The sequence below is a fragment of the Camellia sinensis genome, chromosome 1 (assembly GCF_055761805.1).
Source record: "Camellia sinensis isolate YWXY chromosome 1, ASM5576180v1, whole genome shotgun sequence".
Lineage (NCBI taxonomy): Eukaryota > Viridiplantae > Streptophyta > Magnoliopsida > Ericales > Theaceae > Camellia > Camellia sinensis.
Window position 1 is genome coordinate 144,263,832 of NC_138961.1, and position 18,549 is coordinate 144,282,380.

General features: G+C 33.5%; 1 protein-coding gene across 1 annotated transcript; it reads right to left on the minus strand.

The window, feature by feature from the left end:
- Positions 1–3,732: 3,732 nt before the first annotated feature.
- LOC114310804 (uncharacterized) lies at positions 3,733–4,086 on the minus strand. The gene has a single exon (XM_028256895.2). The coding sequence runs from the start codon at positions 4,084–4,086 to the stop codon at positions 3,733–3,735; it is 354 nt and encodes a 117-aa protein (XP_028112696.2).
- Between the last annotated feature and the right edge of the window lie 14,463 nt (positions 4,087–18,549).

Below are 18,549 nucleotides of genomic sequence, written 5' to 3' on the forward strand. Positions count from 1 at the left end.
ATTGAGAATAATCGGATCGGATTATCGGATCGGATCGGATCAGATTTTTTCTTATTCAATCCGTTTAATAAACGGATTAAACGGATTCGGATTATCGGATCGGATTTTTTTATAAACGGATTCGGATTGTCAGATCGGATTCGGGTCGGATTCGGATTAAATCCGATCCATTGACAGCCCTACTCCAGACCATATGGAGAGGGAGGTATCTCCATAGAGGATCCTGATCCGTGTAATTCTTATACGCACACTGTAGGGGTTCCTAATCACTTCTACTCTCTTATCTTCTATTGTTGATGTTGTTAATATGATTGTTTTTAGATTGTTAATGTGGTTAAAGATGAAGATTGAACATATACATATATATTGGTAGTTGTTGATCTGTTTTAGTTCTGGATCTTGTTGTTGCTGATGATGATAAAACAAATTTGTAATATCGTTGAACAGATATAGCTCAGATCTGCACAAATTTGTTGTTGAACATATTTTTAATTTGCACAGATAACAAACATTTTGAGGGCCCCAATTTGTACATATAACAGACACAGATCAGATAACTACTTGGAAAATAATTTGAACATATAGGGAAAATTAAGATAAGAATTTCAAACAGATGGCATTTACATAGATAGACTTTGAACAACTATAATCAAAATTTCAACAAATAGAATTTTGACAGACAGAATTCAAGGAAAAAATGAACAAATAATAAAATTGGTATAGATAGATTTAAACAGATAAATAAAAAATTGAACAGATAATAAAATTTAGATAGGTATTTGAATAGATAAGAGGAAAAAATTGAATAGATAGTCAAAAAATTTGAACATATAGGGGAAAAAACTAAATAGATAGTTAAAAAAAAAAATTGAACAAATGGATATAACTTTAAACAAATAGAAAATAATTTGAGCAAATAGATATAAATTTGAACAGATAGTTAAAAAAAGTCAACAGATAAAAAAATCAACAGATAAATTAAGGGGTAAAATTGGAAACAAAATGCTGTTTAAAACAAATAAAAGAAATTCTCACCAATCAAAAATATTCACTGGACCTAATACCTGATACTCTCCAAATTGAATTTATCACCTATTTTTCCTACTTTTTAAGTATACTAGTTGTTGAGCACGTGCGTTGCATGTGACATGTGATTTTTCATCAACTGTTAATGTTGTAATTATGCGTGTCTCTTAAATTGGTATGTGATATGTATACAAAGTATTGAGACTTGTATGAGTAAATTGATTTGTATTCAAAATACGATTAAGTAAGAAATGAATACATTAAATGATAAATAAGAAATTCTATAAACATAAATATTAATTTATAGCTAGATTGTTGATATCACAATCTTATCTTAAACAATAAACAATAAGTAAGTCCTTTAAATATATTGTATTACACAAATATTTTTCTATCAACTTCCAACTTCAATTTTTCATAATCCATACTTGTAATACAATTAAAAATATGAAATTAATTGCATAATTACATAATTTTGTTTAATAGTTCATCTCATAATATAAATTCATTCAACCCACTATTATATATTATTTGCATATTATTGGTGTAAGAATGTATTAATATCATTATGTAATATATTTTTATGTATCAAGAATTGTTGAGTCTTGTTTTCTATGTCACGAATAGTCATTAGTATATTTTCATTTATATAGAAAATGTAGAATAGTTTTTTAAGAAAATGGAATGATATTGTAGTTTAATATTTTGATCGATGTAAGAAATTCATAATTATTTTCACAATATTTATAGATCCTTACTTATAAGTGTTTATGGGGTCACTTTCATGAAACTGTCAAGTTATATAATTTATTATGAGATCTGTAAGTAATCAGCATATAATAAAAATTGATTGAAACTTTTTATTTGATGTACTTACTTTCTTGTTAGTAAAAATTATATGTTGTGTTGTTGTTGATGTCCCCTCTCTCTGTGTGCAAATTTCTAGCCTTTCTACTTCTTCTTTCTCATACCCCCATGATCTCCTCAACCTGTAACTACTGTTGTGTAACTGCTGCAACTGTTTCCTAGCTTCTAAGCCTCCCAATCACATTAGACCTTCACTTCTGTTTGTCGAACCGCCCCTTCTTCAAGTTATCACGTGCCTACAAGCCCTTCTAACATTCCCTCGATAGAGAAAGACTTCCACTTTGTTCATACTTCTTCTTAAAGGATTGCCCACTAAGTCCATGATTATTGCTAATAACTGCTCCACTATCCAATGTAACCTATGGGCAAAGCCTACTTCCAGTTGACGGCCCTTGTCTTCTGATGCTACACATCCACTCTGAACTTGGTCACGTGTCCTCAATTGACTGGACCACCTGTCGACAGAGTTTAGCAAAAATAGGTACAAACAATGCCCATTTGTTTAAGTTAAATAAATATCAAATGTTTTTAACTTTTCTTGATAAAATCCAAGCACTGCCAAAACCCTCGCACTTCTATTGCTTACAAAAAAACTTAATCCATCAACTTGTTACTGTCGATAGGCCACTGTCCCAACTCAAGACATTGGGGAAGAAATCTTTATCCTCCAACAAAACCTGGACCAACTATCACCCCTTCCTTAAAGGCTCCACCACTTCCAAACTGACACCCAACAAATCCTAACCACATTCCTCAATCTCATCAACATCCCACTTGAGGAAATAGCCCTTCATCATCCTGATGAAGCTTTGGCCTACCTTACAGCTGTTCTAAAATTTTCCCTTAATCCTTTCAATCCAATCCAATCCAACTAAAACAACTAGCCAGAATCACCTTAGAATGGCCAACTCTTTTTGGAAATGGTTCAAACTTGTTCCAAAGATATCCTAGCCAGAAAGGACTTTCTACTCAAAGCCCAAACCATATCTACCTCCCTCAGGCTCACTTATCAAACTTTTTCAGCCACTTCTGAACAAGATGCAACACTTGCACTTGAAGAATCAAGACTTGTGGCAAAAATTAGTCATTATCAGACAAAAAAGGCTCTATCTGCAATTGTAAAAAGAACAACTTAGCCAAGAAGCAAGGACTATGCTTTCTCAAATTACAAATGGTCCTTCCTCAATTCAAACTGTCAAAGCAGAACTGGACGAGGCTCAAACCATGTTGGCAAATGCTTAATCAGAATGAGGCATTCTGGCCATTTTCTTCCCCAAGACTTAGATTAGTGCTTTTCTTATATGTATTGCACAAAATATTTTACTATCTTTTGTAATTAGTACATTATTGTACAGTCCTTTTTCCTTTATAGATATAAATATTTTGTTTTGCATGGTCTGCTGTACTAAATACTTCATTCTTGTGCAAACTTCTCTGTCTTTGTATGAAATGTATTTCTTTGTATGCACTTATCAACTTCCTTTGAAAGTCTCCTACATGGTTGGATAGTATCTCTTAAGATACTTCCCATTTATATTCCTTCTATGTGGTTGCTCCTCCAAAGATTCCAATTGATAAGTACCTCATTTAAGGACCTTATGGATCCTAAAAGGGCCTTCCCAATTTGGTGACTAGTTGCCAAACTTAGGGTCTTTTGTTCCCAGTGGCAAGATAGTTTTCCACACTAAATCACCTTCCCCAAAAATTTTTAACTTAACCTTTTTGTTTTAAACTCTTTTAACCTTCTTCTTTTGAGCCATCATACAATCAAAGGCATCAATCCTTTTGCACTTTACATTTTGTAACTCCATAAACATGGCTTCTACATACTTATCAATGTCATAATGCTTGACCATAAACTAACTCATCAGGAGATGCTTGAATGCTATCCCTCTTTGAATTCTCAGAGGCCCACAAAACCTTAGATAATAGCTCATGCCAATCCCTTGGTTTGTCCTCTATCACTTTACTTAGTGTCACTTTGATTGTTTTGTTTGATGACTCTGCTTGCCCATTCGCTTGGACATAATAAGGAGATGAGTTCAACATTTGAATGACAAACTCTTTGGCAAACTCCATCACTTCATTACCATTAAACATTGTCCCTTGATTGACAGTAATTGTTTGGGGCAAGCCAAACCTATGCACTACGTGCTTCTTGATAAAATTAATCACATGAGATTGATTCACCATTTTTAATAGGATTGCTTCTACCCACTTAGTAAAATAATCTGTGGCCACTAATTTGAATGCATGTTGTTTTGAGGATGGTGGAAATATCTAGCCAATTAAATCCATTGCCTAACCCTAAATGGCCAAGGTTTGATAATTGAATGCAAATCCCTAATTGTCATTTTTTGTACATTACCATGCCTTTGGCACTGTTGGCACCCCTCTGCATAATCAATGCAATCTTTCCTTATAGAGGGCCAAAAATACCCATGCCTTTTGATCAGCCATCTCATCTTCTCTCCTGCCTGATGAGCACCATAAATGCCCTCATCTATTCTAATCCTCCAATACATAGCTAGTCAACCCATCCTGGGTTATTCTGAACAAGTCATCCCCCATAATTACATAATTCATAGCTTGATACTTTATCTTTCTATTTACTTTTGTTTCTGGATCACTCAAAAACTTGATTAGAGGTGACCTCTAATCATCCTCTAACACCTCCAAAGTCAATACTGACAAGCCTTGTAACTGTCGACACCTAACACAAGGCATTGTCCTATTCTGAATCCTAACTATCCTTTCTTGGAAACCTTCTGGAATTCTCAAACCAGAGGTTGCCTGGGCCATCTTGTTGGCCTCTTTATTCTCAAGTCTAAACATGTATTCAAACTCTACTGCACTATTGCACTTATATTGACCTACCACCTGTCTTATCACAAACCGAGAATCCCCAAACACTTTCAAATGTGGAATTCTTAGGCTCCTTGCCAAGTCCAGGACAATAATCAAGGTTTCATACTCTGCTTGATTATTTGATAGCACCTGAGTTTCATCCAAATGGTATGAGGATTGAAATACATGTCCTTGGGGTGAAACTAACACCACCCCAACACTAACAACCTCTTCAGACTTTGAACCATCAAACATCAACTTCCATGGCTCTTTTTCAACTAAGCGCACCTCATACATATCTACCTCGACAGGGATACATGGATGCTCAGCTAAAAAATCTGCTAGTGCCTGGCCTTTCACAACTTTTTGAGGTACATACCTAAAGCAATATTTAATTAAGGTTAATAACCATTTTCCCTATCTCCCTCTCAAAACTGGCCTAGACAACATGTGTTTTATCACATCAGTCTGAACAATCACATTAACCTTTGTAGGTAGCATGTAATGCCTCAGTTTGATGGTTGCAAAATACAAGGCCAAACACAATTTTTCAACAGGGTTGTACCTAGTCTCTACCTCATTTAATTCTTACTTAGGTAATAAATAGCTTGCTCATAACCCTCCTCATTATCCTGAGCCAATAAACACCCAATTGACTGTTCTCCTACTGAAATATACAGCTTTAAAGGTTTCCCTTTACTGTGTGGCATAAGGACTGGAGGTTTAGATAAGTAATCCTTGACTGCATCAAATGTGTTTTGATGTTCACTTTCCCATCGAAAGTCTTTATCAGACCTTAACTTTAACGAAGCAGAAAAGGCCAAAGTTTTTCTTACTAAATTGGCAATGAATCTCCTTAAAAAAATTATTTGCCCAAGAAAACTTTGTAACTCCTTTTTATTAGATGGAGATTGGGCTACTTTAATAGCTTTAGCCTTATTTGTGTCCACCTCTATCCCCTTCTGGTGGACCAAAAAACCCCAAAAATTGCCTGCATACACCCCAAAAGCACACTTCAAAGGGTTCATCTTTAGCTAGTATTTCCTCATCCTTTGAAACACCTATAGAAGGTCGTCCAAATGCTCATCAAATTCATCAGACTTGACAGCCACATCATCAATATAAACCTCCAAAAATTTCCCAATCAGATCATGAAAGATAAAATTCATAACCCTTTGATAGGTGACCCCTGCATTCTTAAGCTTAAAAGGCATCACTACCCACTCAAAGGTTCCTAAATCCCCTAGGCACTTAAATGCAATCTTATGAACATCATCTAGGCTAAAAAAGATTTGATTATACTCAGCATGGCCATCCATGAATGACAAGATTTTATACTTTGTAGCTGAGTCTACTAACCAGTCTGCAACTGGCATGAGATACTCATCTTTAGGTGTGGCCATATTCAAATTCTTGAAATCAATACATACTCTAATCTTGCCATTTTTCTAAAGAACTGGAACTATATTTGACAGCCACTCCACATACTTGGTTGTTCTAATGAAACTAGCTTTTAGAAGTCTTTCAATTTCATCTTTCACCATAAAAGTGACTTCATTTGTCATTCTCCGAGGAGGTTGTTTATGTGGCACATAGTTTGACTTTATTGAAAGTTTATGTTCAACCAAGGACCTATCTAATCCTGGCATCTCATCATAACTCCAAGCAAAACAATCAGAATAATCTAAAATCAAGCCAACTAGCTTGATTTTATATTTATTAGATAATAAAGCATTTACATAAATAGGCCTTTTACAGGCCTTATCTCCTAGATTAAACTCATCTAAAGGGTCGTGCACATCAGCCTTGAGATCATCAAGCTTTACAGGAGCTGCGTTCAAATTTTTATACTGCACCTCTTTATAGTCTAGAGGGCTATCATCCACAACACACTCTAGCCAAAAATAGTGGAGTAACATACCTCCTAACCTTCTCTTTAAGAAAAAATAAAAATGTCTAACAAAAGTACTTTTAATTACATCAGAATCACATTTACTCTCACTTTTCTTCATCTTCATTGGTAATATCTTCAATCAGCATTTCATCTACAAGCTTGGTTTGCAAGACACTCTGCTTGGCTACTTCTTAGCTCATCTGTCGAAAACCTTCCTCAATAAACTTCTGGAACTGACCATAAGTTAGTCCAATTCCCCTTGATTTCAACTCCTCATTTTCCAGCACAATAGGGCTAAACTCTTCAGCTTACAGTATGGCCTCCACATTGTGGATGTCAGCCTTGAATGGATTTACCTTTACCTAAAAACCTTCATACCCAAAAACCTTAATAACATTGACATTATTACATTATCTCTTGGGATTGTATCATGGTATTACATTGTTAGAGATATGGAATTTAATCACAATGGAGCATTGCCTGGTGGAATTGAAATTGGAACTATTCTAATGCATTGTTACATATTGCATTGCCATTCCATTTCATTGTTATCATGGATTTCGAATTCAATTGAAAACTATTATTTTGAAAAATGAATTGTTTTTGGTGGAATAAGATCATTTTGAATTGTTTTGGGTAAATACGTTGGTAAGTCTAGTTAGGGGGTGTAGTTTGATATTGGTTAAGTTTGCCTGAGTGTCCACGGTGAAAGACCAGAAATCGCGTGGATAGGTGTTGAGCCTTCCAGTTAATCTGGTAAAAATGACAGATTACAGGCGTTGAGCCTTCCAGTTAATCTGGTAAAAATGACAGATTACAAGTGTTGAGCCTTCCAGTTAATACTGGTAAAAATGATAAATTGGTAGTACTTGTATAATCTACTTGCAGACACCAGCCTAGGGTTACCTGAGTCGTATTTACCATCTTGAAATTTTATTGAAATTGTTGGATTAATGTGTTTTTAAATTGGCATTGTGCATAAGATTTTCAAAAGAAGAGAAAAATGTTTTGAGCATGACATGACATATGCATTCATCTCATAAGACTGTATAAAATAGATTTGATTAATTGTTTAATTATTTGATTCAATTGATAATGAGATAATTGAATGAATTGAAAAGGATGTCCTGTTGCCATCGAAACATGTTTATTTATTTAAGTTAACTTGTTGTGGTTAATTAAATAAATTGGATTTAAGAGATTATGTAATAAAATCATATGGTTTTAACATGATATGATTTCACATATATGTATGAGTATTTTGGTACCCACATCATCTTCTAATGTTTTAATATGGGATTGTTTGGTGAGCTAGTGGTTGCTCACCCCCTGCTTGTACATGTGTACAGGGAATGCTTTTCGGATTTGAAGATCAAACAATGGTTTTTACAATTTCATAAGTGTAATGTAGTGATAGATTGTACTACTTCATTTGTTGTTTGGCTGAGTGCTATTTTTTTGTAAAGAGTAGTGTCCTCTCTTTTATTGTAAGCCTCAGGGCATTTTTTTTTATTTGTATGTAAATGTCATTGTTGTATAACGAGAGGAAATATGTATATTTAATTATTTATCATTTCATCCAAGGATGAAATGTTATTTGTAAATGGACTTAATTAATGAATATCGGTAAGGTTATCCGAATAATAAAATATGGGGCATTACAGTATGGCCTCCACATTGTGGATGTCAGCCTTGAATTGATTTACCTCTACCCAAAAACCTTCATACCTTGTCCTTCCTGGCCCTCTACTGTTAAGAAAATCAGGGCTTGATGAAGAGATGAAGGTACATAACCATTGGAATGGATCCAATTCCACCCAAGTAACAAATTATAATTTGAGGTGGAATTAATCACAAAGAATGTTGCCCCCATCACTCTGTCTCCAATTTGCAATTGTAATGCATCACTCCCCTTGTGTCTGACGAGCCTCCTGAAAAATCACTCATAGATACATCATAAGGGATTAAATCATCAACTGTCTTCCCAATCACACTTAGAATCGTGGTGGGCAAAATATTCACGATAGTCCCATTATCAATCAACACGTTGGTTAAAGGACAACTATTCAAGTGAGCACTCACATACAAAGGCTTTAAGTGCATTATGACTTCTGGATTGGGTGACTGGACTACCTCCTTCTCACTACTACCAGTTTTAACCACCTGAATAGACTTGCCATCCCCTTTGGACTCACTTACCTCTATTATCATTACAGCAGGCTTTGAAAAATCTTTTACATAACCTTTTAGTTGCTTTAACTGCCCAGGTTTTGCCTCAAACCTCTTTGGTAAAGCCAAAATCATGTTACAATCAGGGTATGCAGGCAGAGAACCAAACCTTATTGTATTCAATCTTTTACCAAAGTCCCCAGAACTTTCAGACTTTGTATCTTTCTTTTTATTTTCCTTGTTGTTGACAAGCCTCCTTTAACTTTCTTGCCACCACTGCATTCCCATCAATCATCATCTCATCTGCCCCACTCTCCTCATCAAAAAGGAGAGCTCTAGATATTTCCTTCAGCTGTCTCCTAAGGAGAATCTTTTTAGGTATTTTATCCACCATCTTCTTTGTCTTGCTTGACTCACCCATTTCTTCCTTCTCTTTCCCTCTTACCCAAATCAAATTGTTTTGATCATCTCTTTGGATTATCACCCTCCTTTGTTGAGAACATGTCATGAAACTTTCTCTGCTTTCTTCTCACTTGAGTCTTAGTTGGACCTATAGGCTTCCATCTTGACAAAGGATACTTTGGATGTATCACACCCTGCCAACCAACATGGTTAGGCGCTGGTGGCTTCACCATCCTTAGTTGCACTGGGGGATAAGCTATGGAAACCTCACCTTTTGGCCATGAAACTGCCCTGGCTTGAAAAACCTCTGACCCTGGCCAATAAATGGCCTTTGAAATGGTCTTTGCACAAATGCTGGTCTCTGAACATGACTAGGGCCACTAGATGGCCTTTGATCTTTTAACTACCTTACTTTAACTTTGACCCCTTCTGCTCTATGAAAGGAAGGATACACAGTGTAACGGCCCAAAACGCATGTCACAATTATCCGTAATTAATTACGTGCTAATATGAATTAATTGGGGACAATCTGTTTGAATTGGAAAAATATCTGTTGAGGCTATAACTTCGGGACTGAAATTGACAACCATAATGGGTTTGGAAAACGAAATTGAACACGCCTATATGTTACCGGGAATTTTTAGAGTCATTTGGGAAATTTAATTAAGAACTGATTTTCGTCTGATTCACTAAGCCATGTTTGGCTCAAGTTTTTGGCATAATTATATATATGATGTATAGATAAAGATAAGGACCCTTGTTTGACTCAACAAAAGTGGAAAATATCTGAGAAAGAGAGAGAGAGGTCGTGAGAAAGGGGGAACCAAAGGGAAGAAGAGGAAAGAAAGGGGAATCAAGCCTAAACTTCTCCAATTAATTAATTATGGTAAGAATCTCTTTCTAATTTCTTGAAATAAGGTTGATTCACCCATGATCTTATGGTAAGTAAATGGAATGAAGGGGAAATTATGTATAATTGATAGTATTGTGTTGTATTTAACCTAGGATGCATTTTTGAGCATACATGGCATATTATTATGATTCATGTTTATACTTGTCATATTTGGGGAGGAAACTCCATGGACTTAAGAAATGATGCCTTTGGGTTTTGTTTAGAAGTTTTGATGTTTAAGATGAGTTGTTTTCAAGTGCTTGGGCCTTGTTTTCATAAGTTTGATGTTGTTTTTGCAAAGGAGGGAGACCCACGGTTTAGCAGAAATTCGGATTGGTTTTTCACCCGGACCGCTCGAGCGGCCTGGGCCACCGCTCGAGCGGCCAAACAGTGTTTTGGCTACTGCAGTTCCACCGCTCGTGCGGCCTAGGCCACCGCACGAGCGGCCAAGCCATCGTACGTGCGGCCAAACAGTGTTTTTTCTAATTTTGCTCTTTTGACGTTTTCTGACTTCCGGGCCTTCATTTACTTGATTTTCACATGTCATTTGCATCATTTAGCATCTCATGAGCATGAAATAAAGTAAAGAAAGAATAGAATGGCATTAACTAATTGATTCGATGGCAATATGTGTTAAGGAAGTGTGTTATAATGTCGGTATTTGTAGGTCAAAACTCGAAGACCGCGCAACCGGTTTTAGAAACCCACGGTGAGTAACATTTCTGTAAAGTTATGTTGATAAAAATTATGTTTTAACTGTTATTGATACGCTATGTTTTCTCAAAGTGCTATCTTATTCTGTGAACGAATATCCTATTTGCGAAACTAGTATGGCATCTACGGATAGTCCCAAGTCATGGGGGACGGCACATTAGTGCGGGTCCATGACATACACGTGATACGAGATCTCGTTAGCCACTTCATTGTGATGATATGTATTAATCGGTATCCGGAACCGATTCTCTAGTCGAAAGACGATATGTGTTATATCCTGTGAGATGTACCATCATGTTATGTTTATGTTCTGATATGAATGTTTATGAATGATTTTTTTATGAATACGTTATATGTGGAATTCGTTCACTACCCCTTTAGTTTAATGCTATTCACTGGGCTTTAGCTCACTGTTTTTATATATGTATTTATAGGTGAGCGTTCTGGGAGTCAAGCCTAGGCGGAGTCTTGAACCGAGCCGCCGTTTTGGAAGCCTACACAGTGTTTTAGGTGCCTCCGAGTTGGGGGTTAGGCCTGGAAGGCCGTTAGCAAGCTTTGTTTTGTGTTTGATATTTCGTTATGTGTTATGTAAAGTAAGTGGGTAAATTAACATTTTTGGCATGTAAATATTTGTTCATATATATGCACAGCTCTTTGGACTTTTCGTATTTTGTCTTTGCTTCCGCTAGCCCCGATTATTTACGTTTTGTACAGGAAGGCCTGTGGTAATCTTGGATTACTGGTCGGTTACGATGCCAAACTTTTAAGGGCGGGTTTGGGTCGTGACACATAGGCTGCCATCGAAATAAAAATAGACCATCCTCCTCACCATTTGACCTATCGATGGGCCTAAAGATCCTAGGGTCCTGCCCATCAAACAACAATTTCTTTTCATGGAAAATTTGAAGGCCTCCACCCTAAGGTATTAAACCTTAGGCCATGATCCTTTACACGCTTTTTCAACTTGTTAGCCAAAATTGCTTGTAATTTTTCCTTCTCAGTCCCATACCTTAAGCACACAAACTTGTTCTCATCTACTATTGTCTTTCTTTTTTCTTCCTTCTCCTTATGGATCCTCTCCAAGTCAGATAACAAAACAATTTGATTTGGTGCCTTCATTTTAATGCTAGCTGTCACCACATGGATTGGTGCCATTTCTAGAAAGGGATTACTGTCCACTACCATAACTCCGTTCTCATTTTTTGCATATTTTAGCAGCCCTTTCTGACTAAAGGCCTGCACACAATTTCTAAAAGTTACACAATTGTTGGTAGAATGTCTAAAAGTATTATGCCATTTACAATACTCTTTTCCTATTTTGTCTTGTTCCTTTGGAATTACATGTCCAGGAGACAATGTTAAAAATTTATTAGCCAACAATTCATCAAAAATGGCATTAGTTTTAGACAAATCAAAAGAATATTGTTTAAATGTGGGGTTTGCATTTCTTTTGGCTGGCTGAGTTGCTGGCATGTTCACTGATTTGTCTACTTTCCTCAAAGTCCCACAAACCACTGGTGTTTTGCCAAGCACTTGAACCACATCCACATCAATTTTTGTTTCTACATCAATCTGTTGGAAATAAGTCCCATAGGAGTTTGTATTCCTATGTCTTTCCTCTCTAAGTATTGATTCATATCTTATTGCTCTAGATGACAACTCAAACAAATCTTTGAACTCCATCCCTTAAAACTTTTTTTTCAACTCAAACTCTAGTCTATTTTGAGCCATTCTCACAATTTCAACCTCAGGCATGTACATTTGACATATGTTTTTTGCCCTTTTAAATCTATTAATAAATTGTTCTGCACTCTCAAAGAACTTCTGTCTCATTTCAAATAGATCAACTAAGGTTACCTCAGGCTCGGTTCTATAGCACTGGGCATGAAATTGGCTCCCCATCTCCACCCAAGTATGAATCGAATTAGTACGCAAATTAATAAACCATGTAAAGGCAGTCCTAGACAAGGAATGTGGAAACAACCTCATTTTAAGTATGTCATTATTTCCTACTTCTCTATATTGTAAAATAAACCTTCGTATGTGTTCAATCGTTGATTGAGTTTCCTCACCATGAAACAAGGAAACTCAGGCACCCTATAGTTCCCCAGAAAAGGTTCCTCATCTACCCACTATGGGTATGGCTTCCTAAACCTAGGCCTTTTAGGCCTTCTCATCCTTGGACCATAAAGGTCTTGAACAATTTGGATAATCTGGTCCCTTTGAAAATTATTGACATGGTTAAAAGAATTTTGCCCCCCATACCCATAATTATTTTCATAAGGCTCAGGCTTGTCAACATGTAAAGGAGGTGCTGTACCTCTTGGCCTTTGGCTATTACCAAATGGTTCATGATACATGTCAGACCTATGCATATCAGGATATGCACCCATATTTCCAAAATTATTAATTCTTTGATTTCTAAAACCCACATTAGAAACTTCTCTATACCCCACATTTTGATTTTCAAACCCTTGATTATAATTTTCAAAAACCATATTAATTCTTGGGCCTCATGTTAGGATAACCATTAAACTCTGTGTTAAATAAATTTATGTTTTCTACACCTTTTTGGCCATACAGTGGATTAGAAAAAACATTTGACCCAAGTTGTCCCCCAGGCCAGTTTCCTTGAATTTTACTATTTGGGATTTGGAATACCTCATGCATTCTTTCTTCAGTAGTTGTGTCCCTATAAAAGGACATTGGCTTACCAACAGATTAATGTGGCATACCAGTTGGTGGTAACATGTGTACACCCCTTACCTTTGAAGATACCTTCTGTGCCTTTACTTTACTCAAACTTGTATGCTCCGTTAATGGAGTTTTTAACACACTTCTCACTTCTCCCAGAAGGATTTGGTTCTCCTCCAGTGACTAATTTACCAGTGCATCTCTTATCTAAGCCACCAAGACCCCTATTGGAATTTTGGCATGGCCACTTGTCTGGCCTTCTATACTCATTGTTTGGCCACTCATTTGGCCTTTATGGGCCACTACCTGGCCTACATGCTAAGCAACACCATCATCAGCCAAGACCAAGTCTTCGTCCACCTCTTCCTTCTCTAACTCAGCAGGCCTCTTCTCAGAGTGCTTATTGACCCCTTTTTTGCCTTTACCATTCTTTTGTCCAAATTATGCAGGATGTGTCCCACTGGGCGTGCCAAAAATTGTTAGTAAAAATTATGTTGTGGTTGAATTGACAGCAACCAAGCAATAATTCAAACTGAACAATTTAAACATGAACAATCAGGCAATTGTGGTTTTGGTTCGAATGCCTCAAAAGAATGAGAACTTCTTTGAATCAATGGTAACAAAGTAAACAAGAAGAAAGAACACATTTTTTATATCAACTGATTGTAGCAAAGTAGATTTGAATAAATAGAAGTAATTTTAGATTGAAATTACTGAAGTTCACTAAAAAAAAGTACAAGTTACAATCAAACGAACTACTCCTAAGTCTTAAAAAAAAAAAACTAAGTTGTTGTGTTGTTGTTGTTGATGTCCTCTCTCTCTGCAAATTTCTAGCCTTTATACTTCTTTCCCATGCCCTCATGATCTCCTCAATCTGCAACTGCTGCTATGTAACTGCTGCAACGGCTTCCTGACTTCTAAGCCTTCCAATCACATTAGACCTTTACTTCTATCTGTCAAACTACCCCTTCTTCAAGTTATCACGTGCCTACAAGCCCGTCTAACCTTTCCTCGACAGAGAAAGACTCCCACTTTGTTCATGCTTCCTCTTAAAGGATTGTCCACTAAGTCCATGATCACTGCCAATAACTGTTCCACTATCCAATGTAACCCATAGGCAAAGCCTACTTCTAATTGACGACCCTTGTCTTCTGATGCTACATATCCACTCTGAACTTGGTCACGTGTCCTCAATTGACTGGACCACCTGTTGACAGAGTTTAGCAAAAATAGGTGCAAACATTTTTGTATCATTGAGTTGCTACAATAATGTTTGGACATCATTTGATTTTTTTCCTTGTAATTTGACTAAAATGTGTGTATAAGGTACGTTGTTTTTCTTGCATTTTACAACAGATAGGACAATTCTTGCTTTAGCTCATTTAACTTTGCTTAGAGAGTATCTTACAATAGATCTTCTATAGTTTTTGTTTCACCATCTTCTTGTTTTTCTTTTTGCTCACCATTATAACTCATTGTAATAAAAATATTTTGAGTGTAAAGTTTGAGATGATATCATATTGTTATGAATTTTAAAATCCATTTTCCCTTAATAATGTGATTTTTTTTTTGTGTAGGAAAAAAAAGTACAATTATTGTCGTAATATAAATGTTTTGCAAAGTCTTGGTTTATTATTGAAAATGTTTGTTGTGGACACTTATTTGTATGACATGTATGTATATATGTATAGTTGATATGAGAATAATACACAATTTCGCAATTTTTTTTTCCCTAACAAATGTAATATATTACTAAATCGATACATGTTAAAAACTTAAAGTATCCGATAGTAATATAGTATTACAGATTGATAATGTATGAATATAGAAACATATATAAATTTACATATATATATATATATATATAGACATTGACATATATAAGATACTACAAAAGTAATATGTAAAATCTTTTGTAACAATATAATACAGTTAACAATGAGAAGTTAATTATTCATTATTAAATAGTTGGTCATAATGTAGATATTTAGTGTTACATTTTTGTGTGTATGCACCATTTTTTAATTAGATTATTAAATTCACATAAAAATTGAAAGGAATTTGTGAATAATTTGTGTAAAATTAGAGATTATTGAAGAAAGATTTTAAAAAAGAGAAGTTTATAGTGTTTGGTTTGGTTAGTTTTTTCATACTTTTATTTTGAATTTTTTGGTTTCCATGTGTTTTTTTGTCTTTGACATTGTTTTTTAATAACTCTTTTATTTTCTTTTTAGATTCACTCAATTTAATACATTTTTATTTTTTAATTTTACTTGTAGATTTAGATTCACTTAATCTAGATACACCTAGAAAATGATTTGTTGTGTATTCTTTTTAGAAAAAAATTATTAATATTAAATAATAGTAAAAATAATAACAAAAAATATAATAAAAAAATAGTACATGTTTGAATTTATAAATTTTTTTACTAATATTTGGATTATTTGATATATATTAGATTTTCATGTAAAAGCATAATTTAAACATAATATGCAAACTTTTGAGATGTAGCATAAATCTCTGTTTTAAAAACACATGTAGTTTCCTCTATCTAGATTCAAACGAATGCATACAATTTTAAAATTCAATCAAAATTATAAATAGTGATTTGATCTATGATGGATAATTGTAAATATTATGTATATCAGTATAGAAGCAGACATAAGAAATAAGAAAAAAGTAATTATTTTTTATTTTTCAATCATCATCAATGTAAAAAGTAGAGAGACGGGTTATTTATTTATTTATTTATTTATTTTTATTTTTATAAGAAGGGATATGGTTTGTTTATATTTATATAGAATTCTTGAAAGTAGATATATCGTTTTTTAGTGTTCAAATCTAAAAGTAAAGAGATAGTTAGTTCGTATAGGACTCTTCGTGACTTTTAGAAAATATAATAGATTTGAGAGAGTAAAATTGAAATTTAAAAAAAGTAGAAAACATGACAGACTATTCACACTTTTATAATAGTAGTAGATTTACATTAGGTATATCTAAAAAATAAACAAATTGCGTAAAATATTTAAAAAATTCAGTAAGAAGAAAAAAAATATGGAAAACAAAAAAATTCAATTTTCTAAAAAATGGACTTAATTTTCTGGAACCAAATATTAAAAAATAATTAGTTATTTAAGGTTAAATAATAATAATTGGATTCACAATATTTAAAATATTATTTTGTTTGTTAAGAATTTCCAATGAAACCAGATATTTGAATAATATTCCCATGAAGTTTATTACTGATAATGAGATTTTCTTTCCTCCTCAAGGTTTAGTCATTCGAACATATATTGTTAAAAAAAAAAAATTATTTGTAATATATTTATTTTTTAATGGAGTAATATTTATTTTTCCCTTATATGTTGTTGAGATTAGACACGTTATTTAGAATAAAAAATATATATAATGACCACTTCAATTTTGTTTATTTACTTTAAATATAGCCAATAAAAGTCTCTCTCTCTCTCTCTCTCTCTCTCTCTCTCTCTCTCTCTCTCTCTCTCTCTCTCTAACCAACTTATGAAGGCAAAATAATATAAAAAATGTTATGAACCCTACCTTAATTAATTCGAATCTATACTATCTATATAAGCAAACCTAGTGATTTCTTAAAAAATTCCAAACTCTCAATCCTAACATCTCATGAACCTCTTTCCTACGTGGCACATCCATTCTTCTCTGATTCTATTTTCCTATTTTTTCTTATCTTTTCTTATATTTTTTATTTCACTTTTTAATTACTTATGGCATGGATATAAAAGATTTTCAAAATATTTAAAGATAAAAGATTTTCAAAATATTTAAAAATAGAAGATGAGTTTGACCCTAATTCAAATTTCTTCATCAAAACTCTCAATCCTAACATCTCATGAACCTCCTTCCTACGTGGCACATCCATTCTTCTCTCATTCTATTTTCCTATTTTTTCCTATTTTTTCTTATCTTTTTTTATATTTTTTATTTCACTTTTTAATTACTTATGGCATGGATATAAAAGATTTTCAAAATATTTAATGATAAAAGATTTTCAAAATATTTAAAAATAAATGATGAGTTTGACTCTAATTCAAATTTCTTCATCAATTTATGTCTTACCCAAGGATATTTGAAATAAATAAATAAATAAATTTATAAATCTCAAAACCTAACTTCTATGACAATATGAAATTAGGCAAAGAGATTGGAGAACAAAAATAACGTTCTAAAGAAATTAAACGGGTGATTTAACCAATTATGCAAGATTTTTAGCATCTTATGTGAAAAGAAGCACATGTTTTAAATCTCATATTGTGTTTTTTTGCTCTCTTTTACTTTGGCAATTTATCTAAGTTTCTCTTTCTATATTCGTATAATTTATCTTCAAATTTGCATTTGATTTTTTTTTTAATCTTTATCTTATGTTTACAGGATCGATTCTTGCTTTTGATTTTCAATTAAGTTTATTCTATTTTTATCTGATTTTCACTTTCTATATTCTTATAACTTTTTATTCTTTCTTATTTCAATTAAGTAGCTAGAAGACAAAATTTGATTAAATTATAGGTAGTAGACACAAAATAGAGTTAAAATTTATATAATAAGATAACATAATTGCTTATTTTTTAACTACACAAAATTTAAATTTTAAAAAATTATAAGTGGCACTTAAATCTTATATGATTTTTGACATACTACCTCGATTTTATTTTAGTTTTTTTTTAACAAATTTTAAAAAATTATAAGTGGCATTTCACTCTTATCTAATTTTTTAATTATTACCCTCTCCATTTCTTCTGTTATTAGAGTTATATTAGATTTTATTTTTCTTTTCAAGTTTGTCTTATCTTATTTTTTAATTTTAAATTTCAACTTTGTTGTTTTTTTTTTTTTTCAATTACTGAATTTCTCTCTACCTCATTTTTCTAGGATTTATCTAATTTTCTTATATATATATATATATATATATATATATATATATATTTATAGTTTATCTTCAAATTTAAACTTAATTTGTTTTTATCTATAGAGATTTTTGGTGGAACCCCCTTTTTGGGCTTTTTTA